The following is a 25,436-nucleotide window of genomic DNA, read 5'->3' as shown; positions in this document are numbered from 1 at the left end:
CAGAGGCTCTGTTTGGGGTTGCATTTCAACCAGTAGTCCTGGAGAGCTTGTACCATCAGAGATTAGTCCGCCAGCAAAAACATGCTGTCAGTGATTGGCCAAGAGAGTTTATGTTCTGAAGAATAAAAGTGGTCACACTAACTACTGACTTTTAAGTTTGTTAGAAACGGTTTACCGTCCCATGTCTCTTTGTAGTTTTTTTTAGTAGTGAGTCATCTGTCAAAAACAAAATCTTCACCATGTCACACCAACTTCCTGTTGCATCTTCTTCTTCAGTCATTTTAAAAGTACATGGGAGCGATAAAAGCGTCAACACCGCCATCAAATGGACAGGTTTTAAGCAGAAATTTATTGGAGTATAATTTAACCTGTAACATTTTGATGAAGACTCCATAATATGCAGAATTTGTTTCATGTTAAATGCACATTCTGTTTTTGGTTTTATTTTTATGTTGTACAGAAGTACAATGTGTTAAACATGTAAATCAAGAAAACATACATATGTACAAAGAGTGAAAAAAGCAAAGTCAGCTCAATAAATTAAGACATTCAAACATTTGGGGAGCTTCAATAAAAAAGAGAAAATCAAGGCAACATGCAGTCCATTTCAGTGCAGCTGGTGTCAATCATGTCTGCTGTGTCATTCAATGAGATCCTAGAAAAAAGAGAACACAAAATGTATGTGTGAGAAAAATTACACCATCTGGAAAACATTATAAAACAGTGCTAAATAACATCTCGATGCATGCTCAATCATGCTGGTAAGGAAATCCCAAAAAGTTGATTCTGTTCATCCGAATGCAGCGTTTTCAGTAGGAGTCTGAAGAAGAGACGAAGAGATCAATCAACCCTTTGGGAGTGCTAAATAACACTTACATCATCTGAGTCCTGTTGGCAGGCTGTGCTATTGCTGCTCGTGCCGCTTTCATGATCAGCTGCAGTGGAGTTTTCGTCGTCCTGGAGTCGAAGGTTGGAGAAACGATATATCGGTGTCCTGTATTTGGTTTATTTGAAGAGTTTCAGTCAGGTTTCAGAGCTCATCACAGCACAGAAACAGCTTTAGTGAAGGTTACAAATGATCTTCTTATGGCCTCTGACAGTGGACTCATCTCTGTGCTTGTCCTGCTACACCTTAGTGCAGCATTCGATACTGTTGACCATAATATCCTATTAGAACGATTAGAACATGCTGTAGGTATTACAGGTACTGCACTGCAGTGGTTTGTATCATATCTATCTAATAGACTCCAATTTGTGCATGTAAATGGAGAGTCCTCTTCACACACTGAGGTTAATTATGGAGTTCCACAGGGTTCAGTGCTAGGACCAATTCTGTTTACATTATACATGCTTCCCTTAGGCAGCATCATTAGAAGACATAGCATACATTTTCACTGCTATGCAGTTGACACCCAGCTCTATCTGTCCATGAAGCCAGATAACACACACCAATTAGTTAAACTGCAGGAATGTCTTAAAGACATAAAGACCTGGATGGCCGCTAACTTTCTGCTTCTTAATTCAGATAAAACTGAGGTTATTGTACTCGGCCCTGAAAATCTTAGAAATATGGTATCTAACCAGATTCTTACTCTGGATGGCATTACCTTGGCCTCCAGTAACGCTGTGAGGAACTTTGGAGTCATTTTTGACCAGGATATGTCCTTCAACGCACATATTAAACAAATATGTAAGACTGCTTTCTTCCATTTGCGCAACATCTCTAAAATTAGAAATATCCTGTCTCAGAGTGACGCTGAAAAACTAGTTCATGCATTTATTACTTCCAGGCTGGACTACTGTAATTCATTATTATCAGGATGTCCAAAAAACTCACTGAAAAGCCTTCAGCTAATCCAAAATGCTGCAGCAAGAGTCCTGACAGGGACTAGAAAGAGAGAACATATTTCTCCTGTTTTGGCTTCCCTTCATTGGCTTCCTGTTAAGTCCAGAATTGAATTCAAAATCCTGCTCCTCACATACAAGGTCTTAAATAATCAGGCCCCATCTTATCTTAATGACCTTGTAGTACCATATCACCCTATTAGAGCACTTCGCTCTCGCTCTGCAGGCCTACTTGTTGTTCCTAGAGTATTTAAAAGTAGAATGGGAGGCAGAGCCTTCAGTTTTCAGGCCCCTCTTCTGTGGAACCAGCTTCCAGTTTGGCTTCGGGAGACAGACACTATCTCTACTTTCAAGATTAGGCTTAAAACTTTCCTTTTTGCTAAAGCATATAGTTAGGGCTGGACCAGGTGACCCTGAATCCTTAGTTATGCTGCAATAGACGTAGGCTGCCGGGGGATTCCCATGATGCATTGAGTTTTTCCTTTTCAGTCACCTTTCTCACTCACTATGTATTAACAGACTTCTCTGCATCGAATCATATCTGTTATTAATCTCTGTCTCTCTTCCACAGCATGTCTTTATCCTGTCTTCCTTCTCGCACCCCAACCGGTCGCAGCAGATGGCCGCCCCTCCCTGAGCCTGGTTCTGCCGGAGGTTCCTTCCTGTTAAAAGGGAGTTTTTCCTTCCCACTGTCGCCAAAGTGCTTGCTCATAGGGGGTCATATGATTGTTGGGTTTTTCTCTGTATCTATGAAGCGTCTTGAGGCGACTTTTGTTGTGATTTGGCGCTATATAAATAAAATTGAATTGAATTGAATTGAACTGTAGCAGACAGCAGGAGACCACCACGGTCAAAGCTTTCAGTGTGCTTAAATTTGAACATGCAGCAGATACCGTATGCGTGACTCACCTGTTTCTATAAATCACTCTCTTGACAACAATCACAGCAGAAACAATAGCTATGAGGACGATGATGACTGCTCCTGCACACACCAGGATCAACACCAGCTTTTCTCGCTGGAAAATACACGAAAAGGTTGATATTTATCCAAACAAAGACAATTTTATAAAATGAAGCAAAGACTGAAAGAGCACAATCAACCTACTGACCGGTGTGTCAAAGTGTGTGACTGAAGATGTGGACATTGCAGGAGGAGCAGGACTAGGTTTAATACCACAGGCTTTGACTGTCTGCTTTATGAGCTGAGGACTGAACCCACCCTCACACCTATCACTCGGGACCTTGCGGTACCTACAAAGACAAAAGGGAATAGAGTGAGATTTGCATGTGTGCATAAAGGTGGTGTTTCTCTTTGCTTTATGAAGGCAATTACCCTTCTGTCAGAAGCTCATCCTCCTCTCCATTCAAACAGAGCTCATAGGTTTTATTTGCAGCGTTTGGCTGTCTCACACACTCTGAGGTGTTAATGTGTCGATAGTAACCAAAGTCGCTGTAGTAAAGGAGAAAAAAAGAGTTTTAGTGCAACCACAAAATGCTTTTCTCTTCTTAAACTCTATATTTTGCAAGAAAATGGGTGCAGCAAATTTTTAAAAAATGTGCAAAGTCACATGAAAATGCAGTACATAAGGGAAAAAAAACACAGTAATGCTGGGTTTTGGGCTGAAGCTATGTCTTTGGCTAAGAATGCAATTAAAATGTTTTAATTTTGTTTTAATTTTGTTGTCTGTTATGTGCAGACACAGCATCCCTTGAGTTAGCTGCCTTTTTTGTGCTTGAGTGATTCACACGTTTCCCAGACAGAGCAGCATTATGCTTTACACACCGTAAGAACACTGGTCTCTCTTGGTCGCTTGCTGCAAAAAGAAGTTCATGATCGTCTGCTTTCTCATCCTTGGCAAGGAAAGCACTCAGGTCACACTTGCCATTGCTACACTCTCATTTAAAAGCCACAGCCATTAACTAGAGGCCAAAAGCAGAACAATGCCGCCTTTCTTCATTAAAAAGGAAAACAAGCAAACAAACAGAAAAAGTAAATGCAAAACAAAAAGCTGATCTTGAACTTCTGAGATGTAAGCAAAGGCCTCAGAATTTCGAATCATTGTACAGCTAAGATAAAGTAATATATTATTATTTATTGTGCAAAAGTCTTGACTAAGCTCTTGTTTATTTTTATTTTTTTTAGAAAAATGGGAAATAGAGTTTGTACACTCTGGCGAGGTTGAAAGTCAGTATTTAGTAAGACCAGTGATGGGACTAATGGCGTTACTTTTTTCAGTAACGAGTAATCTAGCTAATTACTATTTCTATCGTTACAACGCTGTTACTGTTACTAACAAGAAAATGTGATGCGGTCGCGTTACTATTTTTCAACAAACAGACGGCTGAAGCTGTGTTCAGCTTACTCCACCTTATATCAGTTGCATTGAAGAAGCTGACTATGCGCTACAGCTTTCAGCAGCTGCACTCGGCAATCACTTTCTGGCAGACAATCACTTTTTGGCACAACACCTGGAGCTAAGGGGGCAAAACAATCGCATGAGTGCTGCTGTTTGACTGAGGAGGAATAAAGTAGTCGTGGTGAGCCAATCACATGACCAATTTAAGATGACAAAGCAACAAGGTGATATATACCAGTTTTCAAATTGTGTTTATAGACCACGTAAAACCAGAGTCATGATAAACAACATATACTCGGTGTTTTTTCCTGAATACTTTTGTCACGTTTACTGTCTAAGGACAGCGCTAGCAAGCACTCTCTGCTTATGACCACAAAATAAAAAAACAAAACAAAAAACAACAGCAAAAACCAGCCCGTTCATGTTGGTGGAAAAATGCACCATGTCGACCAATCAAAAAATGATATGGACAACATGACATGTGGTTGTTTAGGAAGACGGGATAGTTTTAGGAGTGAGAGAGAGAGAAAGAGAGAGAGAGAAAGACAGTAGAAAAAGAGAGAGCGCGAGTTTTGAGATGTGAGACGTTTAGCATGTTTGGAGTGTGTAGTTAATGTGTTGTCTTGTGTAGTTAGTGTGTAGTGTTGTGGGTAGTTTTGTGTTGTGTGTCAGAACAATGAGATGACTGCTGTCTCCAGGTAAAAAACAGGAGCAGTGATACACCTGCTGCTGTCAGAGCTGCAGGTATCAGGCTGTGATGTTCTCCTTTATAGTGGACAGGAATAATTGTTTTGGAGTGGCACAAATAATTTGCGTGGCATCTTATTGAATGCAGAAAAGCTGATTGTTATGTAAATAGTTTAAAATGTTTTTTTTTTAAGGTAAAAGGTAAAATTGACAATTTATATTTGCATTTAAAGTTATGAAATATGATTCAATAAACATGTCTGTGGTTGTTACAGTAAAAAAATATAACTTTTTCTACTCGGATTTTATGTTTTTTTGTCTGATTTTAGATCAGTTGTGTTAATACAGTATGTCAAAATGAAAACATAACTGTAAATTCAGACACGTAAGGTTGTGCTGAAAAGGATGATACCAAACAAGGCAAAGTAAATAGTTTTTAAAGGTGAAATGTAGAGGGAAAATCAAAAGTAGTTAACAATGGCCAATTATACCCTGGACCCCAGAGGGTTAAACATTTTTTTTTTTAAGTAACGCAATAGTTACTTTTCAAGTAATTAATTACTTTTAATATCTTGCAACTCAGTTACTAACTCTGTTACTTTTTTGAAGAAGTAACAAGTAACTATAATTAATTACTTTTTCAAAGTAACTTGCCCAACACTGAGTAAAACCATCTATAGTCTTCAACAGAGCCTGTACTCTCTTCAGCAAGCCTTCTTCTAATTCCTTTAAGTTGTTTTCAGGAATAAATCTCCAGGCTCCTTGAAAGACATTCAAAGCTCTTTGGATGTTTCTGCCTTTTGTTCCATTCTCCTTTAAGATTATCCTACACTGCTCCAATAATACTGAGGTCTGGGCTCTGGGAAGACCAATCCATGACTGATAGTGTTCCATTGTGTGTTCTTCCATCCTGGTATGCTTTTACTGCATTCACTGTGTGCTTTGGATCACTGACATGGTGAATATTTAAGCCACTGGCAATCAAATACTTTCCTCACCCTAAACCATGACAGAGCATCCACTGTGCTTTACAGATGGCTTTAGACAATCACTGTTGTACCTTTCCTGATCTCATCCATACATACTGATGACATCTTGAACCAATAATTTCAAATTAAGACTCATCACTCCATAAGACCTGGTACCACTGATTTTCAGTTCAGTTCTTGTGTAACTTAGCGTACTTCAGCCACACTTCCACTGAGCCCATTTCTGGCCACGCCAAACAGTGAGTCTGTTTTTAAATACTCAGTCCCAGAGTCCAATATAATGTACCTGAGAGATACTTCTTAAGAACATGATGTTCATATACTGTCCATCTATACTGTAGATAGTATTTTTTTTTTAAGTTTTTCCATGACTTCTTTTGAAACCTGCCCACTTTCATCACATCATTAAGTGGCTTAAAAAATGGTCAAATAGTGACGGGAAATGAGTGGAAAAGTGGCCAGTGTGCAAAGACAAACTTTAGAAGACCTTCAGAAAGCCTTGAGAACTATTGCTCAAGGTCATTAAAAACAAAGAGGGAAAAAAGAAAAGAGTCTGGCTCACTGGAAGCAAAATGTAATGAAATGAAAGGTTTTTACAATAATATGCAGTACGTTACAGGACCATTTAAAAACAAAACAATCCAACATACCACAAGAAATCTTCTCTGGTGCACAGACAAGGGCTTTGCTTTTTCATCACCACAAAGCTTCGCCCATTTCGGCATAGAGATTGCTTCTTTAACCTCCTGTAGGTCTCCTTAACACCCAGGACACATCCATTTCTTTCCGAGTCCCCTCCTTCTGTTGAATGAGCCAACCACTCTTCATAGTCGTTGTCATTACCTGATGAAGGCAGTGATGACCTATTTAACTGTCACTAACAATCCTTTTAAAAAATGCAGGTTTAACAAAACCAAACCTAGAATGTAAATAAAGCAGTTTTAGGCAATGTTAGTCAAACTAGTGACGCATAAGTCTGTCCCAACACTTACGTCACTTACATAAGATTACTAATGCAAGTGCAAAACAGCATCTGCAATACAACTAGGCAAAATGCCACAGGGGAAATATCGAAAGTCCCGGGAAAGTATCTATCTTTTCACCACCAGATAAAAGGGTGTGGTTTAATTACAGCATCTCACACAAATTGTAGAGGAGAAAACAAAAAAAAAATGCAAACAGGTCTGTTTTCTTCTTCAAATCTGCGTCATAAACAGAGGTAAAACAAGCGGGATGTGTTTTTACAGGTTTTTAGAGGCTGTGGAAAATCCCTGCTTCTGCAGTCGGAAAACAGCTAATACAACTCACATGAACCTACCACCAGGTGGCAACATGCCATAGAAACCAGTGAAGAGCAAAGAGTGCACAGTAATCGTAGATGTTATTAGACTTACATTCTCTGGTAATGAGACTCTGGAAATCAATGGTGACTGCTACCCACATGGGCTGGCCGTCTTCCTCGGGCCGGAAGCCCCACACACTGACGGTCATGGCGTTGGTCCCCGGCTCAGATGCCAAGCCTGCAAAGAAGAAGGGCTGATCCGTAAAGTTATACAGCTTCCAGCACTGACCCTCATCCGTGGAGAATCTGGTGGTGAAAAACAGTAGAAAAAGAGAAAACTTTAAATATAAGAAAACACTTCCTGTCACTTCCCTGTGGTCTTTAAATGAGAATAAAGTACTTGATAGTCTTGACTTGTCCTTCACGATGGGCCTCCACAGCCACAATTAGACCCCCAGAGTCCAATATAGTGTAGTGATGAGGACCCCTCAGCGTCCCCCTCCAGTTATAACCTCCATCTGAGGAAACAAACACGTCGGGGTTCTGCGATGATGACAGAGAATCACCCACGCTGCCTGTTAAAAACAGGAAATCATCTATAAGTGTGCATTTTACACAGTATTTGGACAATGGTTTGGACTGAAGCACTGAAAGTAATTACAAATTAATTACCATGCGCAATAACCAGACCAACAGCAGCCGGCTCAGACAGGGTCACCATGGGAACTATATGGTTATTACGACTGTGTTCCCCATGTATATGGAGATTGCACTGGCAAAAGAAAAAAAAAGATCAAAATGAAAACACATACATACAGACAGATAAATTAATTTTTTTTCTATGTAACATACACTCTTGATCTTGTCTCCACAATTTATGTTCTCGGGTTTTTTAAGCGGTCTCCACGTCCCTCCTCTGTTGAATGAAATGACAGATTTTATACGGCCATCTGAAAGAAAAACGAAGTATTCCGGTCAATATTCAGTAAGTTCAATCAGGATTTTAGATATAACTCTCATTATGCAACTCATGGCTGTTTATTGAAAAATCAAATGATTTGCTTTTAGGCTACTCTAAAAAAAAACAAAAGAAAAGACTGAGCTTCTGTTCCTATGGGATGATTTTAGAAGTCTCACAGCCTGGCTTTTGTGCTCTGCTTAACAATGCTGAGGCCATGCATGTGCCATGACAACCTCTCTGTAAAGTTTAATAAGTTTTCCTACTAATTTCTTTCTTTCTTTCTTTTGTAGCTTTTATGAGCAGGGTGGAGTCCACCTGCTCCGGGTGTTACAAACCGGGATCTTTGTCTTTGTTTTTTCTTCACGTCAGCAATCAGCTCCTTAGTTTCGTTAATGTTGGGTAATATTTTGTTCTCTTAACACCGCACTGCAGTATTGCTGATGACAGTCGTGTTCTCTTCTGTCAGACAATGATGTTATTGGTTGAGCACTAAATTGAAAGCGGCATGACAGCCTGTCCAATCTCCTCAATTCAAACACTTATAACTCATAAAGTGTCACAAAACAGACAACTGGGGGCTACATTTTGGGGGTTGGAATCAAAAGCTTTTGGCTTAAAGCCATTTTTTACAGGAGTCATGTACGAAAAGCTACGAGACAGAAGATGCATACAATACCTGTATGGAGAATCTTACCAACGTCTAGCTTATTAGTGAGGTACACTCCTCTCAGTGAAGTAATGTTGGTGAAGTCACTCTTTCGATGTCCATCAAACAGGTGGCGCTCTAGAGATTTGGAGAACAAGATCCCACGGTCGTCTGAGGTGTACATGGTCCCAAAGAAGGTGTCTGAAATAAAACGGAAAGCACGAATGTATCTCGCAAAATTACAACACATTTTAACCTCTCCTATGTAAAGAGTTGAATTTTTGCAGAAGTCTCAAGCCACTACTCATGTCTTTATATTTTGCTAGAAAAATAGTAAATCAGTGCAGTTACTTATTGAAACAAAAAAAAACCCCAAAAAACAAGTTCTAGCACATTTGAAAGCCAATACTGCAATAATGTTGTTGTCTGGACTCTAAGGAGGTTAAACCAAGGCTGATAGTGTTAAAAGCATTGATTAATACCTTGAGTTAGGTGCTATTCTTGTGCCTGAATGATTCATAGGCCAGTGTTAAGTGACTTAACAAAATAAATTATAATAATAATAAAACATTTCTCCATCACCTGAGGGAGGTGATGGGGACATGTTAAGCTTTTGAATGTGTGTCCTCGTGTGTGCATGTGTATTTGTGTTACACCCCGATGCCAAGATATGCTTATCAGCTTTTGCAGTGAAACCTAAGTCTTCCTCGTTTCAGCCAGCAAAAGACAAAGTCACCCCACACCACCCATGCACCACTGTCTCAAGCAGGTGTGAGCCAAAAATTGTATTATACTAAAAAGAGAATAAAATTCCTTCCAATTGAATGAGGAAGGAAAAGAAAGGGCACGAGTTGGAGAGGGAGATAAAAACAGAGATGGAAAGGAACAAAGCCATGAGATCTAGACTTGCATGGACAAACACACACTCAGTATTATGGACTGATTTGTCAGCAAGTCCAAGAACTTGTTAAACCAGTCTTGTCTTTTCAGTTGAAGTTTTCCATTTCAACAGAAAAAAAAACTGATATGCTGTGAGGACACGTTCGCAAATATGTGTCAGTCATAGGGTTAATTTTTATAGATGTGGCTTTTTGAATGGAAAACATTTTCAAAGATATTAAAAGGTCCCATTTGCGGGTTTATGTATGTCTGATACCTCCCGGGTTGTCCACGTGCAGGAAGAGCATATCCTCATCTCCATCCAGGATGGAATAAAACTGCAAACAGAGACACATATGAAAATCGAGAGCAGACGTGAAAAAACACGCACACACAAAAGAGATGACTCGTTCAATTTTTTGCTATAAATCTTGTCTAATCTTCTTGAGACAGAATGTGTGTTTGTGCTGTCAACAAGATGTGTGGGTGTTTCATCAGAGCAGGTGTGTGTTCAGCTGGTGTTGAAAGGGAAAATGTTGCCACCGATGTTTTTTCTGCATATCAACCAACTTCCTTAGTATGAATGAAGTATCTGCATTTATCTTTAATGTTCCCCACCCATAAACCTGACACAAAGACAAACGGAGCGGTGCGATAAACATCTCAATTATCATTTAAAGAAAATTTGTTATAAGTGCCGATTCAATTCAATTTAAAGCTACTGTGTTGTGCTGGGAGGGAAAGGGTAGAACCACATCTTGCTTATTAATAACTTACTAAGAACTAAGAGCAGTAAAAATACTATATCTTTGAAGGGTCAGTGATATGTGCTGATAAAAAAAGCAGACAAATGGCTGTGCACTGTAGTGGAAGGTTAAATTTCGGTGTTGACTAGACAATCTGTTTTTATATACTTAGTGCAGGAGGGGATTAATAATGAGGGCAAAAACTGATGATGTGTGGAGTTCACACATCATCAGCTTTTGCCCTCAGGCAATCCTGATGAATTTACCTACAGTAGATCTAATTGTACAGTACCTACAGTACAATTAGATCTGAAAAAATTCCTGAATCTACCTACAGCAAATTCACCAGACTTGCCTGAGGGAACACATCATCAGCTTTTGCCCTCAGACAAATGTGATGAATCTACTGGAGATTCATCAGAAAGCGAAAACGTTGCTGTACATTCATCAGATTTGCCTGAGGGCAAAAGCTGATGGTGTGTGAAGTCGAGTGACTCCAAAAATCATCAGCCATACTTTTGATTTCATTTTCGGCCTGTTACTGCACTACCGTGTTGGGCGACCCTTGAGAAACTGCCCTAATTTTGGTAATATTTTTTGGTACCAACACCAAAACATTATTAACATATTAGACTGTTTTCATTAAGAGAGTGCTATAATATGCTTTGCATTACCTCAAAATCTCCCAGTTTGATTAGTTTAAAGTAACTCTTTAGTACTTGAAGACACTAATAAGCTCTACTACCACTTCCACAGTGTTCACTGTGATTCTAATGAGGTCTCATACTGTTTGTAGCCTCCCAAGAGGTTTTTTGGCTACATTGTACATAATGCTGCTGTTATCAAAACAATTTATGAGTTCTGTCCCACAGTTGCTTTTTTTAAGTACTCTCAGCCGCCCACGTGATTCCCACATACAGCAAATGGATCCACATGTGTGGTTTGGCACAGATTCCACTTTTATCCAGAGTCTGGATCAGATCTAGGAATACACTACTTGTGAGGCTGAGCTTGTTTCTTCTCCCAGAACTGAACAAGTTAATTTTACCGTGTAAGGTGAATGTGTTAACCTCTACACTACAGAGGTGCATCTGTATTGTATTTAATATAGACATGAAATTATATACAGAGGGTGGAGTATAGAAATGTTAACAACACTAAAGCCAAGGAAATCTGCACAGGCTCTTGGATTTTACTTCATGCTATGCTGGCCTAAAGAGAGAGACCACTGGGAATCTGCACAAAGATAAATATTAAATACTTTTGACTTTGAATCAAACAAAGCTGCTCTAGTAGAGCCCAAGATTAAAAATGGAGCTGAATTCTTGCAGAACAGATCCTCTTTTAGTTTGAATGATAAGTAAGCACAATCTATCTGTGTACATCCCTGGTCGTCTCGGTCATGGTAATCTTAAGCACTTAAAATAAAGTAAACTTGACTTCTTCTTGTTTGTGAAAACGTTTTGCCGCTCATCCAAGAGACTTCTTTAATTCTAAAAACTGATGAGTTAGATCATCGCCTTGGAGGTTGTCCCAAGAGTTACTGACTGGCTGCATGAGGGTATGAGGGTCACGTGAGGTAAGGAGTGAAGCTAGGCTGTCAGAAGAAGTCAAGTTTACTTTATTTTAAGCGCTTAAGAAGTAATCAAGATCATACATTTGACTGCCTCGTGCTACAGTTACATTTTGAATACTACCAAACATAATTGGTTCAATTCCCAGACCTACCTGTAGAATATTAGATGTTGTTGCTAACACACTCAACAGAAATGATGGTTGATATTTTCTCTCACCTGCTCAGTGGATGCAGAAGGCAGGAGTGCTTGACTGAAAGTATCTCCTTGGTCTGATGAGAAATACATCACACGAGGAGATCTCTAGGAGAAAAATAATGCATGACTATATAGATGGAATATATACTACTCGATAGACCGAAGTGTATAAAAAATGATCCAGCCATCTTACCGGGTCTTCCATAACAGAGAAGAAGAGAAACGCTCCTATGTAACCAAAACTGTAGATGTCCTCATGGATTATGGTGAAGGTCTTCCCCAGGTCCTTTGTTCTTTTCAGGATTAAATCTCCCCTCTCCTCTGCCTCAACTGTATCGGCAAATGACAATAATAACACGAATAAGTTCAATAAGAAATGTGCACTTGCCTTAAACACATTTAAGCTCATTGCTCATCCGCATAAAGCATGCACCCTCACAAGCAATAAATGTTTTGAGTGAAAAAAAGTACTTATATTTATTTTGAGCTTGTGAAATTAGGCTCTGATGTACACAAGAGTAGTGATCTGACGGATAAGTGAAAGTTGTCTGGTTTGATCCTGGAAGGAGATGTAGATCCTTTTGGGGTTGTGTCAAGAAGGACTTTCAGTGTAAAAATCCACCAAATCAAAAGCTGTGGAGGGTAAGGCAATAGTGTTTTCTCATGTAGCTGTCTAAGAATAAGCGCTGCTCTACTAATGGATTTAGTCATCTTAGCAATTATAAATCAAACTTAATCTCAATACACTATACTCTACCCCTCAGTTCCTCACACAACTTGGTAATTTATTTAGTTGTTTTGCAATGTGCTTATAGCATGTCAGTTTTGAGCTTCTTCTGCTGCTTTATTGTTTTATTGTACTTTAATAGCTTTTATGCCGCCCCGTAATCAAAGGATTTTTCCTGTGAGATAATAAAGATTTTAACTTGGCTGCAAAAGCCATAAAGATGCAGATTAGATTAAACATTAAAAGCAGAATTCTTATGACTATGCAAACCCTGTTACACACAAAATAAAAACATATATACACACTAGAATACAGACAAGCCTGTATTACAAAGTGTCTGATCTTTAAATTGCACCAGTTTTACAAAACCCTTTAACAGCTTTACAGGTTCTTACCTGCATCTACTTGACTGCAGCTGAAGAACAAATTTATGCCAGCTCCCCTGATGGAAAGTGGAAGGAAAAAAATTACAAACACCTCAAAATGTCACAATTTTAATAGGTCATGTTTCTTTTTAAACAAGCATTTATTGCTTCATAAAAACCTTGCTCGTATCATCTCAGTTTATTCAAAGTCCCACATGTTACGCATGTCATTATGCATTTTCCAGTGCTGTTACTATATTTGTGCCACAGAGCTATCACTGTTTGATATATTGAATAACTCTTTTTCCTTCTTTATTCTCACCATGAGAAAGAATGCACTCCATCGTGAACTTTTGTCCACCAGGCCCCAAAGTCCAGAGAAAGCCAAAGACCGCCCTGAAAGTCAGGAAACAGAGCAATGTTTACACATTAAGGAGTGTTCCTGATGTGTGTTTGTGTGGATGATAAACATGTGTGTCTGTGTGATAGCCAGGAATATTAAACAAAGCAACGGAAACCACTAAGGGACTTTAAAAGTTCAACAGACTCACATCAATGCTGAGGGCCACAAGATAGTCAGGGTTGAGGAAGTGGTACACGATTGGCTGCGCCAGGTGAAAGGGCAGTTGGATGAACTTGAAGGTTGCACCAGCATCCGTGGAGGTGAAGATAATCCCACCTGGATTGTTAAGCACCGGTGTGTCAGCTGTTAAAATCACCTGTCAGTAAAAATCAATGGAAAACTGCTCAGAGATGGAAATTTGAGAAAGAATTTTAGCTTCGTCAATAACTTTTTGTAGTTTCGTGCAGAATTGTCTGCTTAAAATTCAGTGCATGCAAGCTCTGTACTAGTGATTTCAAGAAAGAAAGAAGAAAACCATCCACTTTCTCAGCTAAAGATTCTGCTTGCATAGCTCCGTGCAATATAATCAGTCTGTGAACAAAACTGTAAGAACACTAGTGGGTAAGACTCAAGCTGATTAGATGTCAGCATACATGATATTTTCACACCTTCATGTCAAAACATCACAAGGTCCACAGCCAAACATGCAATGCAGTTTACCATCACTAACTGCTCTTTCATTGCACACCCACAGAAAAGTGTTAGTAAGAGTGTAAAATAGTGCTACTTACAGAGATCCCAGGTCCAACACTGACTCCAAATTCCTCCTTAATAAAGGTGTGGTTGATGCTCTGAGAAATGTCATGAAAAGATTTGCCATAATCCGTGCTGATGAGAGAGGAAAGATGGTTACGTTTTGATTGAGGTGCCCACGGTAGCTGCTGATCAGATTCTAACTCACCTTCTGTAAAGTCGTGAGGAGCCTCCTTCATTTAAAGGATGAACTGGACCACTGATTGTTGACAGCACCAAGACCACCTATCAAATGAAGAAATATAGTTACAACTTTAAACACTGGGTTAAAAAGTCACAGATAGATTAAGATGATCCACTCTAGCACACCTTAATTTGGCTTTTATTTTAAACCAGCATGTTGTCTAACATGTCTCTTAAAGCGCAAAAACCTGGTCAAATCTGTGCTTTCATTCTACAAACAAATCCTTAAAGTACAAGATGGAAAGCTCAGAGATTGTGACCACTGTCAGAGCTAATGAAATGTAGGTTTTTCTTATTTTTTCCTTAACACTTCATTACTATATTCCAGTTGTCACTGACAGAACTAGTAAGATAAGGATAAAACCAGGGGTATTGTGAAATGACATACCCACGGATATTAAAGAATGAGGAGAATTTGCTGTGTTTAAAATCAGCCTCAATTATATTTAATTCATTATCGTATATTGATGCATATTTGTGTGTTGTGGCACTTTTTTTCCTTTACAAACTCTACATTGAATTCTATTGTGCCCCTGTGACATGTAAGAGGCTATATGCAATAAACCTTCTGTATAAGAAGCTACTCACCCCTGTATCATCACCAACCCATGTGAGAATTACGTAGGAACCATCATCACCATTAAAACCTGTCTAAAGAGAGAGGAGAAAAACTCACACATCACAAAAACAGGCCTAACAAGCTAAATTAGATCTCTTCTCACAATTTCCTGTAATTTTCCCAATAATACTCTTTGCCAAATGAGTATACGGGCTTACATTACTATACGTGTTTATATTACTTTCACTTGGTTGAGAAACCCTGTTAAGCATTGCAAAACACAAATAAAAACGGGTACCAACTTCAAAGTCCTGGAATCTCCTCCTTTACATTAAATAAAAGGCACGACGGACATTGCACCTGCCTATATTGACCAAGCTGCAGCTCACCTCGTGTGTGTTATCATCCAGAACCTCGTGTTCGGCGGGGGTGAGAAGGAGCCGACAAGAGGTGAAGGGAGTACCATGTGAAGGCTTGGAAAGGCCTGGGGAGCTGCTGGCATCCCTCCTGGGGCGACGGCGCATTTGGTCCTGGCTCTCACTATGCTGAGTCCGGCGGAAAGTCAGCGTCTTTCCCTCCTTGATTCTGCATTCAACTCTCATAAGAAGAACGACGGACACCCCCAAAAGCATCAAATGTCTCCAGATCATGTCGACAGTGATGTGACTGCAATGGAAAAAAAAAAGAGTCCCACTGACCGATATCCCTGGCAATAATGACTCACTTTTGTTGTACTCTAAAGGTAAGTGGGTGTGGGAAGTGCTTGGACGGGTCATTAACATAAAAAGTGCTGCGCTAAGTGGCACTTCCACCACCAGCAGGTGCTTCTGCCCGCATCCTGGTGACCTAACTGCAGGGAGAAAAAAGTTTGTCTTAAAACAACAGATTAATTCGTGATTCGTTCACTTATCGTCAATATATTAACAAATGAATTAGCAACAACAAAAAACAACTGGAATTCACATTTACAGAAGTTAAGGACATTTTAAGGACAGCTTCAAAAGAAAAGTTCTGGCAAGCTTTGAAAGAAATAAGAGACGTTAATGTGACATAAAATCGCAGTAGTATGGGCAGGTTAACGCAAGAGGTCGACATGTATTCACTTGTGTTGCTTTCAGATGTGTAGAATAGAATAGAATAATCCTTTAATTGTCCCACAAGGGGAAATTTGGTTGAAACAGCAGCCAGAAAGACACATATACAAACAAACAGTACACAGGACACATAACAGAAACATACACAATTCTTTCTTACATATTTACATGTATGAACATGATAGGCTATGCTGGCAAAATACCTCAGGGAATTATGGCTATGATTAGTTAAGTTGTTACGACCTCATAGTCATGTCCTGAACAAGTCAGATCTAAGGAATCAGAGGGCTGGGTTTTTTTGGCCGGGGGGCGGTGCCACAGAATTACACAGGTGCTTTCACCGCGGGGTGAAAGCAGCTGTAACAGGCTTTCCCTTTGGAATACCTTTTTATTTCCAAGACACCATGTGAACTATTACAGGAACTTTCATCTTAACAGATATAGAAAGTGAATTAATACATAGTTTCAATTAGGATTAAAGGTAAAGAAAATTAATTATAATGGTGCTGTATGCATTTAAGGGTAGGAAACCGAAACCACTGAAGTGGTAAAACAAGATATCTAATAATTTGTGAGAACTGAAGTGTGGCACATTAGTTAAAAACACAAAACATAATCTTATGATGAGTCACCTCTAATGACTTGGTTTTAGGTACAACTACAACCCTTATAATGAAAAAGCACTCGAGATATTGGAAAACTGACAGCAATAAGTATGGGCGCCACCAATGGGTGGTCAGTGGGGGGCTCTGGCCACCCACCCAAAATTTGCTTTGTGGGAGAGTGAATCTTAATCTGCTTCAGCCTAGCTCTGCCGAAAATCTAAAGCGATGGCTGGACTTCCAGTCAATCAATCAATTAAAACTGATTATTATGGATTTCAAAATCTTCTTCGCTTTTCATATGTGCCTATTTTCAGTGATATCAACTTTAATAGCGGGGAATTAACTAAGCTTATGATTTTTTTTCTTTCTCTCATTTTTGCCATTTTCAAGTAACGTATATTTGATATCAGCATAATAAAACTGGAAATTCAGTTTTTGGTGTGCCACCCCAATAACATTAGAGAACCATCCCACTGCTGATATGATGAATGAGCTTCTTAAGACACTTGGCAAGGAACTTATCTCTGCAGGGGGACTATTGTAATTCGTTGTTATCAGCTCGCTCTAAAAGCTCCCAGTTCAGATTCAGGCGATAGAAACTCTCTACTTTACAATAAGGCTTAATATTTTTTTTAATGTTAAAGCCTATAGTTAAGGCTTGATCAGATGTTCCTGAATGCTGCCTTAATTATTGCTATAGTAGGTTTGGATTGCTGAGGGCTTCCCAATGATGCACTAAGTGTTTGCACTTCAGTCTTATCTCTTCTTTCTATGCATGTTTATACAACACAATATTTAATCATTAGCAATTATTTCACACTGCCTCTCTTTCCTGTAGTGTGTCTTTTGTCCTCCCTCTCTTGTCTTTACGGAAGGTGGATTCCTCTCCCTGAGCCTGCTTTTCCTGAAGATTTCTTCCTGATAATAGGGATAAAACATTTTCATTCCTTCTGTCGCCAAATGCTTGCTGAAATGGAGTTTTGTGATTGCTGGAGTTTCTTTCTAATATTGTAGCTTAATGTACCTTACAATATAATGTGCCTTTAGGAAAAAGTTGTTATGAATTAGCGCTATGTAAATAAAATTGAATTGAACTGAGTGGCATGTTCCACCTGAAGGAGGTCCCGGGGCAGACGCATGGCATGCTGGAGAGATTATATCTCTCTGCTGGCCTGGGAAGGCCTCAGTTTTCCTCTGAGAGAGGTGTGGGCTTTGCTGCTTAGGCTGCTGCTCTCGTGGCCTGTCCCATGAAAAGTGGAAGAAAATGGTTGGATGAATGAACTGAATTCTATAATAGGTAGAATAATACATGGTTCCAATTAGGTTTAAAGGTAAAGTGTCTTAAATGTATTATCCCATATCCTATTAGGGTACAGAAGCAGAAACCACAGAAGTGAACTTAAGGGTGTGTAGAAACACAAAAAACTTCTTTGTAATGACTTGTCTCTGACTTGGTTTTATTTGTGCTTGGGTTTGCTTCCCAAAAACACTTTAAAAGCCCTTGGGATAATCAAAGACTGAGAGCCAAGTCTTTTGTGCAGTGAAACCATTCAAGCTTCAATGGTTATTTTGTCCACTTGAAAGAACTAGAGATCATAAAGTGGTAAACCACAAAACTCTTATATAATTCACGTTAAAATTCCCCCAAAATGCTGTTTCTTTGATTAATATGATTTCCTTTTTAGATTTTTTTTTTCTGTGACCAGAGGTTTTCTGATTTAGCTCCCAACAGTGATTCACTGTTCACTTTCTATTTTCTGATTTTGTCTCCTGAAAAGCCTGAGATGGTATCTGCGCTTGATAAGAAGAACAAATGTTATTTACAACATTTTACCTTTATTCACGTTGAAATCCTGCACAGAGTCGTGCTTTTCAGCTTTTACAGATCATTTCCCAGCTTTGTCGCGCAACACATTTGATTCACAAAACCTTACTCACAACAAAAAGGCAGACAGATCTTTACACAGTGGAGAGCTTGTTGCGCAATTTTTGCTGGAAGTCTGAAAGTTTTTTTCTTTTTTTCATTTTCTAGAGAAGTCATGTTTTGTTAAGACCTGTTAGTTTTATGGCAGCCTGCTTTTCTCTTTTTGACTCCAAGTTCAGTTGCTGGATCACTACCAAACTGAAACGCACACCTTGTACTCTGACTTCTACATGCTGCAATAAACTTACACACATCAAAGACATTCATCAAAAATCCCCCAATGTTTTCATTCACTTTGCTTAGAAAATTATATACAAAATGTGTACTTTTAACACAAGGAATGTGTTCTGTGTTCAGTAGTGGTTTTACACAATAGCTGCTACAAGACATGACAGCAGACAATGGGCTACAAAAAAGTGCCCAAACAGAAAGAACCATTTGGACCATAAATCCACATAAGTGAACATCCCATGTCCTTCCAGACAGTTGCAGAACATGTCCAAAAACTACAACATGACGATCTTCTCATGAGCCAATGTTTTTAGTCACGGGCCGCCCTCTCCAGTTGTTTGAAGAAATGTCCCTCTCTGTCTGTTGGTTCAGCTCCTGTAAGTAGTGATGGTCCTGCACGTGCATGAGACCACCAACGGAGTCCGCAATTTCATAAAGGACTGCAAGGACGGAAAGTGCTGTTCCAAAGAAATACATTTTCAGGATGGCTGCCACCATGGTTTCTGTGAGGAAGAGCTGCCTGCAAAAGGAGAAGTAAATATTCAGATTTTGATGACAGACAAACATTAATTCTACAGCAGGGGGGCCATATTTAGATTTCCAAAAAAAAAAAAAAAAGAGGACACTTGGACCAGTCATGAAGAACTTTAATACTGTTTGCTTAAAGAAAACTTTAACATATTTAAACGAAGCCTTCTCTGTGCGGTTAATGAATGGTGAAATTAAAAAAAAATGTCATATAGGCTTTTATAAGTCTATAAGTGCAAAAAAGGACAGTTGGTAATCCTATTCTACAGCAGATTTTAAAAAAAAGGGGAAAAAAATCAGGTAAAAGATTTGTAAGAAAAGCTGAGGCAAAAAAAACCTAAACAAAAACATGCATTGATCTATGCATGTTTGACAGATAGCTTGTCACCAGCCTACAGATTTTTGAAGCCAAGCAGGTAGCTGAATTTTGAAACAGTTCATGTGCATTTTGATCACTGTTTATATCTCGATGACCGCAGTACAAAATTCACCACAAGACACAGTAAACGAGTAAAAGCCTTCTGTTTTAGAAAGAAATGATCTAGGAAGGAAGCTTGAATCACCGGCATACATCAACAGGAAGATAATTCGTGCTGCGTTTGCAAACTTCTGGAAGAATCAATTTTACCCTGAGGAATAATCTAAAGTCCTTACGTCTCTACACATTTTCGACGATGCAGCTGTTACTTTCAATGCGGATGTAATAGTTTCACTTATTCACTGTGCTCAAATTTACTTAAAAGAAGTGAAAAATAAAAGAGTAAGGGACGACTCAAGGCAACAGTCAGAAAGCGAAAGACGCATGGCTTTCAATGCGATAAAACACAGACATTAAATGCTGCTTGTCGGTACTTTAACCGAAAGGCTCTTAAAGACTGGGACATGGTTTCTAATGGCACGATAACATACCGGAATATCCACCGATCTGTAAACCGTTGTTCTCTCTCGTTTCTCGAAGCTGTGCAGGCTCTGTTTCTCCAGCGGGCACGACACGGCACGGCACAGATCATCAAAGAAACCAGTTTGGTTATTTTGTCCGTCTGTTAATTCACACAGTGTTTCTTCGTGCGAGGTGAGGAACTCTTCGTCCAACCCGCTGCTGTGCCCGCACGGTCTGACTCCCCCTCTCACTCTCTGCTGTGGTATGATAGACGACGTCACGAAGAGGAGAGTTCTGGGTTTTCCAGGCTGTTGATTAATTTCCTGTTTTAACAGCACTCAAATCACTTTCGGCCTAATTGTTGTGTCGATAGTCAGTTCACGACTGACACATTATCTGATAAGGATATGGGAAATTTGTAAACGATTTCTAGTGGGGGAAAAAATGACAGTTAAGTGTGTGGACTGTGGTTAATTTCCTTAAAGCTAAATTCTTTTTTTTTAATGACCAGCAATTGTTAATTATTCTTGACTACATTCAGGTTTTGCAAAAATGTGCCATTTTGGAATCGTGACACTCGGGCTTAGAGACCAGGCAAACCAGTTGTGAGGGAAAATGAAGATTCCCCAACTAATTTCCAGTAGTTGCTGGGAGAGTGATTGATAAAGAGTCACGCAGCCCTACTGTCAGTGACACCCTGTCGCTAGAGAAACTGGCATCCAAATGTAATTGCGTTGGTCTTTAGCATATTGTTGACCAAATTAAACTTGTCTACAACATCTGTCTAGCTGTTCTCCAAGGTGTAGTTTCTGCTCTGCATCACACTTAGTTTGATAAAGATAGTAAGTTTCAAACATGAAAAACTACAGGCAGCCATGCAATCAATAAAATGTTTTTGGTTGTATCATATCTAATATTTGAACATCAGTTGAGCAATGTGTGCATAATGTCAAGTGAGAAACCTTAAAAAGGTTTTAGCTTGCTGGGGAAGCCACCAGCTGCTGGGGAAAAACATGCATTCCCAGATTTGTTGGCAGTGGTTCTTGGAGGTTGCTGGCTGTTGCTGGTCGGTTGCAAAGAGTGTGCAGCACCAAAAACCTCATGATTGCTTTGGTTGCTGCTCTCTTTGTAGCAACTCTCTTTTTTTACTTTCTCTTTTAGTGGACTACCTGACAAGCAGTAGTAAAGGTTGGTAAAGTGCGTGCCAACTTGCCAATGTTAGGAAATATACATTTTCCCCCAAAAACCAATCGTTGTGGACCAGTGTCTAGGCCTGTGTGACAGGGACCAAATTCACTTGACCCTACAGTTCCACTATGATCATTCAAAATTGCTTACAAGTTCACATCATGTGTTTAGAAGCCACACAACTGGAAAACCTCTCATTATTACTACACTTCTGTATGGCTCTAAGTACTGGCTCCTTCTAAATGAGGGCATGGACAAGCTCGAATCTCACAGATAAGGTGCCTGTGCCAAATCCTGGGTGTCAGTCTGGTCAGCCGCCTTAAGAACACCTGCATCCATCAGTGCTGTTCCACCAAACCAGCCACTCCAACCACAATTCATCAAAATGAACTAAGGTTATGTGGCAGGTCTACAAAATTGAGGCTGGTTGCTATGCCAAGAATTTGCTGCTTGAAACCCAACATGCCAGATCCTGCCTGTCTTCATGGCTAAGAAGTGGCAATATCAGATTTTAGCTTTCAGTTTTGCTGCTCTAAAATCTTACAAATGCTTCGTATGCCCTGCACCAGCACCAACAGCTGAAACATGTTCACACATCAGTTGACGAAGTGTGTGAAATGGCAAAAGGTTGAATGCAATGGAAGCAAATTTGCTGTGAACTCCTTCTTGCTGTGGCACGGCAGGACGCTATGTCAAGTTATTGCAGTAATGAAATAATGAATGGAGGAATCAGCCACTAGCTCAGTTTCTGTGTCAAATTAGTAAAGGCCTTCATGTGACTCTATTGGCTCAGTTAGTTTTAGGTCATAGTGGATAACACATGTCCGTAAAGCGAGGTAATTTTGTAATTCAGCATCATTATTAAAGGCAGAAAGGAGGACTGACCAAGGTGGGTAATGACTTGTCAACCAAGTCATTCGCCAGTAAATGTGTGGTGTGCTTGGCTTTTGAGTTAGATCCAACCCTGGCTTATCACATGCCAAAACAAGCATTATTTTACAATAAAAACAAAAAGAGGTTAATTTGATCTTTGTTTGACCGAACCTTTAAATGCTTACTTTTAGAGTAACAATAGAGCACTGTACATTTTTAAAAAAAAATGTCATTATTACACATGTTCAGTTACAATATTTTGATACTTTATAAATTGCTCAGATTTTACCATGTGTACATTTTTTTATGACATGAAACCATTCCTCCCGATTCAGTATCTCTAGGATGCCTTGATCAACGAGCACACAGTGCCACAGCACTATTGTTGATTTACCCTGTGTGCTTTAAGTTATTGTCTTGCTGGGCGGATCGATCCAAACATCGATTGTATCTGTACCAAGTCGGTAACGGTATCAGATCGATACTAGCCCGGTGAGATCGATTCTTTACTTTAAGTTCCGCTCTTGTTTCCAATGCTTTGGTTTCGCCAAAGACGAAACAGCCAGGTCGCCGGAGTAGCCGCTCCTGTGTCAGCGCAGAGCGGGCACACTTTGCTCCCCCTCTCGTGTTTAGATGTTGCGCCGTCACGTGATGTGACTTAGACGCTTTGGGGGTTGTTAAGTTGTTTACATATTATTTATATTTTCACCAGTTGTTGTTTTTGTTCTTGAGAAATTTAATTGTAATTTTTGTATTATAGTTTCTCAACATTTCTTGTTTGTTTTAATGTGTTTACTGGTTTGCGTGCACTTTTTATTTACGATTTTTCTGGAAAAAAAAGATAATAAAGCACTTTCTCTTTAATTACAAACTTTGTCCTAATTATGTCCTGGGTTTTAACTATTTAATAATAAAAAAGGAAACATCACAAAAAACACTTAAGGTCATGAAAATTAATTGAGATTTAGCGATTCAATTACGCATCCCCCTTATTTATTGAAAAGTATCGGTATCAGTATCAGCAATACTGGACCGTATTTACCAGTTCACAGCTTTTATTTTGGTATCGGATCGATACCAAAATATGCTGAATCGCACACCGCTACTTGCTAGATCACCTCCTCATTTTTGTCTGTCTATCCAGGGTAACTTGGTTGCTGGGGCCTATCTCAGTCATAGGGAGAGAGCCAGGGTGCTGCCCCAACAGACTGGATTCTAACCAAGGATCTTCTTACTAGGAGGCATCAGTACTACCACCTTTTTCAGTAGAAAGGACTAGATGTTACAGTCCCTGATTCTGCATTGCTTTAGATGGAGAGACTCTTGAGGGGCGGCTGTTATGAGGAAAGGCAGCCCAGAAACTTTGCCAGCAGCACACATCGTTGTGTGTCGCAACTTTCGGTCTTTTACCCAGGCTAATCTGCCATTTTCCTTCCTTTGTTAGGTTTAGGGATTAGAGATCTGATCTATATTATCATTTTAAATTTGGGACACATCGTCAGTAGTGGACCTTGGATTCATCGGGTGTTCCGGCCATTATCACTAGACACCCTCATCCAAGGAGGCCCGAGTGGATCAGGCCCTGGAGCGTGTCACTGGTTTATGTTAAATTGTTATTTCTCTTCTTCTTTCTTCTGTTTAGTTTCCTACAGTTTATTTTCTATCTATTCACTGCAACTGAGAAATAATACTTACCTCTTTAGGTAACACATTAACGTGTGTTATCCAACCTGTCCTACTCTTTAGGACTTGGTGTTCTTTGTGCACCAAACTCTAAATACCTTTTGTTCCTTCAAATGGAGAAAACGTTCTTATCGAGAAATTAAACATCCTAGCAAACATCACTGAGAGAGCAGTCTTTTTCTCATTGTGCAGAAGCTAATGAATTTTAACTCTGATCCAGTAACCACAAGATTTTCTTTACATGTCATGGGGGAAAAACACCTCTATTCGATGAAAGTACTTTGAATTCACTGTCTGGTTTTTCTTTTTTCTTTCTTTTCTTTTCTTTTTTTTAGCTTGCTGGATAAAAATGGGTTCCTTATACAAGCAAGTACGAAGATAAATGTCAAAACTATTTAGTGAGCTTTACTCTTCAACTCCTTAAGCAGCTGTCTCCATTATAGAACAAAACCTTTTTTTTAATTTGCCGGTTTGTGTTTCTCAGAGAGCTTTCACTTTGTCAGGACATGCTTGGCTTTTGTTGCTGTAATGCTCAGGTCTCAGTTTGACTGCCAAAATGTTTTCAATATTTATTGAATTATTAGTACATCTGGAACTTTCTTAGCCTGGATAACAGCATTGTTAACAGCAGTAAAACCATAACTAACAACTTCTTTCAAAGGGAAAAAAATTAAAGCATTTTTAAATAAGCTTGTATCTTAAAAAAATAAAAGAAAAAAAGATTTGATTGGTGACTTTATACATGCAAATTTTATATCAAGAAGGAGCACTGAATAAATGGGTATTTATATAACGCAAAATAAGTGCCCAAAAAGTGTCCAGCGGCATTGTTTTGACAAGGACTTCCTTTATGACTACAGTGTACCCAACTTCTAATATGTCAATTTTCTTAACATGACTATGAGTACACTGTAATCATATGGAAGTACAGCCAACAACTGTGACACTATCATATTAATATGGACAAAATCTTTCCAGCTGAATATACTGTTGAATATGAAGAATTAAGGCAAAAGGCGGTTCAACCCAGTATTAGCAAGATGGACCTAATAAAGTGGCCAGTGAGCGTATATTTGCTTAATAAACATAGCCATTTATACTTGTGACATTTTCTAGTCTCTTTCCAAGTATAACAAGATACTACAATTAGGGTTACAATAAAAATGAGTTTGTTAACCTCCCAAAGCCAAGTCATCATGTCGGTGTAAGGACAGAACTTGTGTGGCTGTTAACAGTAGTGCTAACTACTGTAACTTAAATGCTAAAGTTATCTGGC

The 25,436-nt window shown here is 39.2% G+C and overlaps 1 protein-coding gene across 2 annotated transcripts; it reads right to left on the bottom strand.

Moving 5' to 3' along the window:
• Window positions 1-277: 277 nt before the first annotated feature.
• Window positions 278-15,877, bottom strand: LOC308400110 (sortilin). Of its 2 annotated transcripts, none has more exons than XM_080887611.1 (21): window positions 15,544-15,877; window positions 15,184-15,246; window positions 14,561-14,637; window positions 14,391-14,487; window positions 13,808-13,975; window positions 13,579-13,652; window positions 13,287-13,333; window positions 12,358-12,494; window positions 12,186-12,269; window positions 9,924-9,984; window positions 8,816-8,968; window positions 8,013-8,110; window positions 7,833-7,932; window positions 7,561-7,735; window positions 7,273-7,466; window positions 6,529-6,721; window positions 3,179-3,295; window positions 2,955-3,096; window positions 2,755-2,861; window positions 877-994; window positions 278-655 (listed from the first exon to the last, which is right to left on the bottom strand). In XM_080887611.1, exons 1-21 carry the CDS (start codon window positions 15,802-15,804, stop codon window positions 641-643), a joined length of 2,481 nt encoding a protein of 826 aa, XP_080743737.1. In that variant the 5' UTR covers window positions 15,805-15,877; the 3' UTR covers window positions 278-640. The 2 variants fall into 2 exon arrangements, with proteins under 2 accessions (XP_080743737.1, XP_080743736.1); XM_080887610.1 differs by having other exon boundaries at window positions 877-957.
• Window positions 15,878-25,436: the final 9,559 nt, after the last annotated feature.

Source organism: Rhamphochromis sp. 'chilingali' (genome assembly GCF_963969265.1).
Source record: "Rhamphochromis sp. 'chilingali' genome assembly, chromosome: 7".
Taxonomy (NCBI): Eukaryota; Metazoa; Chordata; class Actinopteri; order Cichliformes; family Cichlidae; genus Rhamphochromis; species Rhamphochromis sp. 'chilingali'.
The sequence above is the reverse complement of the archived record's forward strand: the minus strand, read 5'-3'. Positions and strand labels throughout refer to the sequence as shown.

What these genes read in the sequence shown, in the direction of transcription:
- LOC308400110 (XM_080887610.1), bottom strand. Translation starts at nt 15,804, where the DNA reads ATGATCTGGAGACATTTGATGCTTTTGGGGGTGTCCGTCGTTCTTCTT. An exon ending in GCACGTGGACAACCCGGGAG is followed by an intron (nt 8,969 to 9,923) that starts GTATCAGACATA and finishes GTTTTATTTCAG; the next exon opens with ACACCTTCTTTGGGACCATG. An exon ending in ACCAGAGAAGATTTCTTGTG is followed by an intron (nt 3,296 to 6,528) that starts GTATGTTGGATT and finishes CCTTTACTACAG; the next exon opens with CGACTTTGGTTACTATCGAC.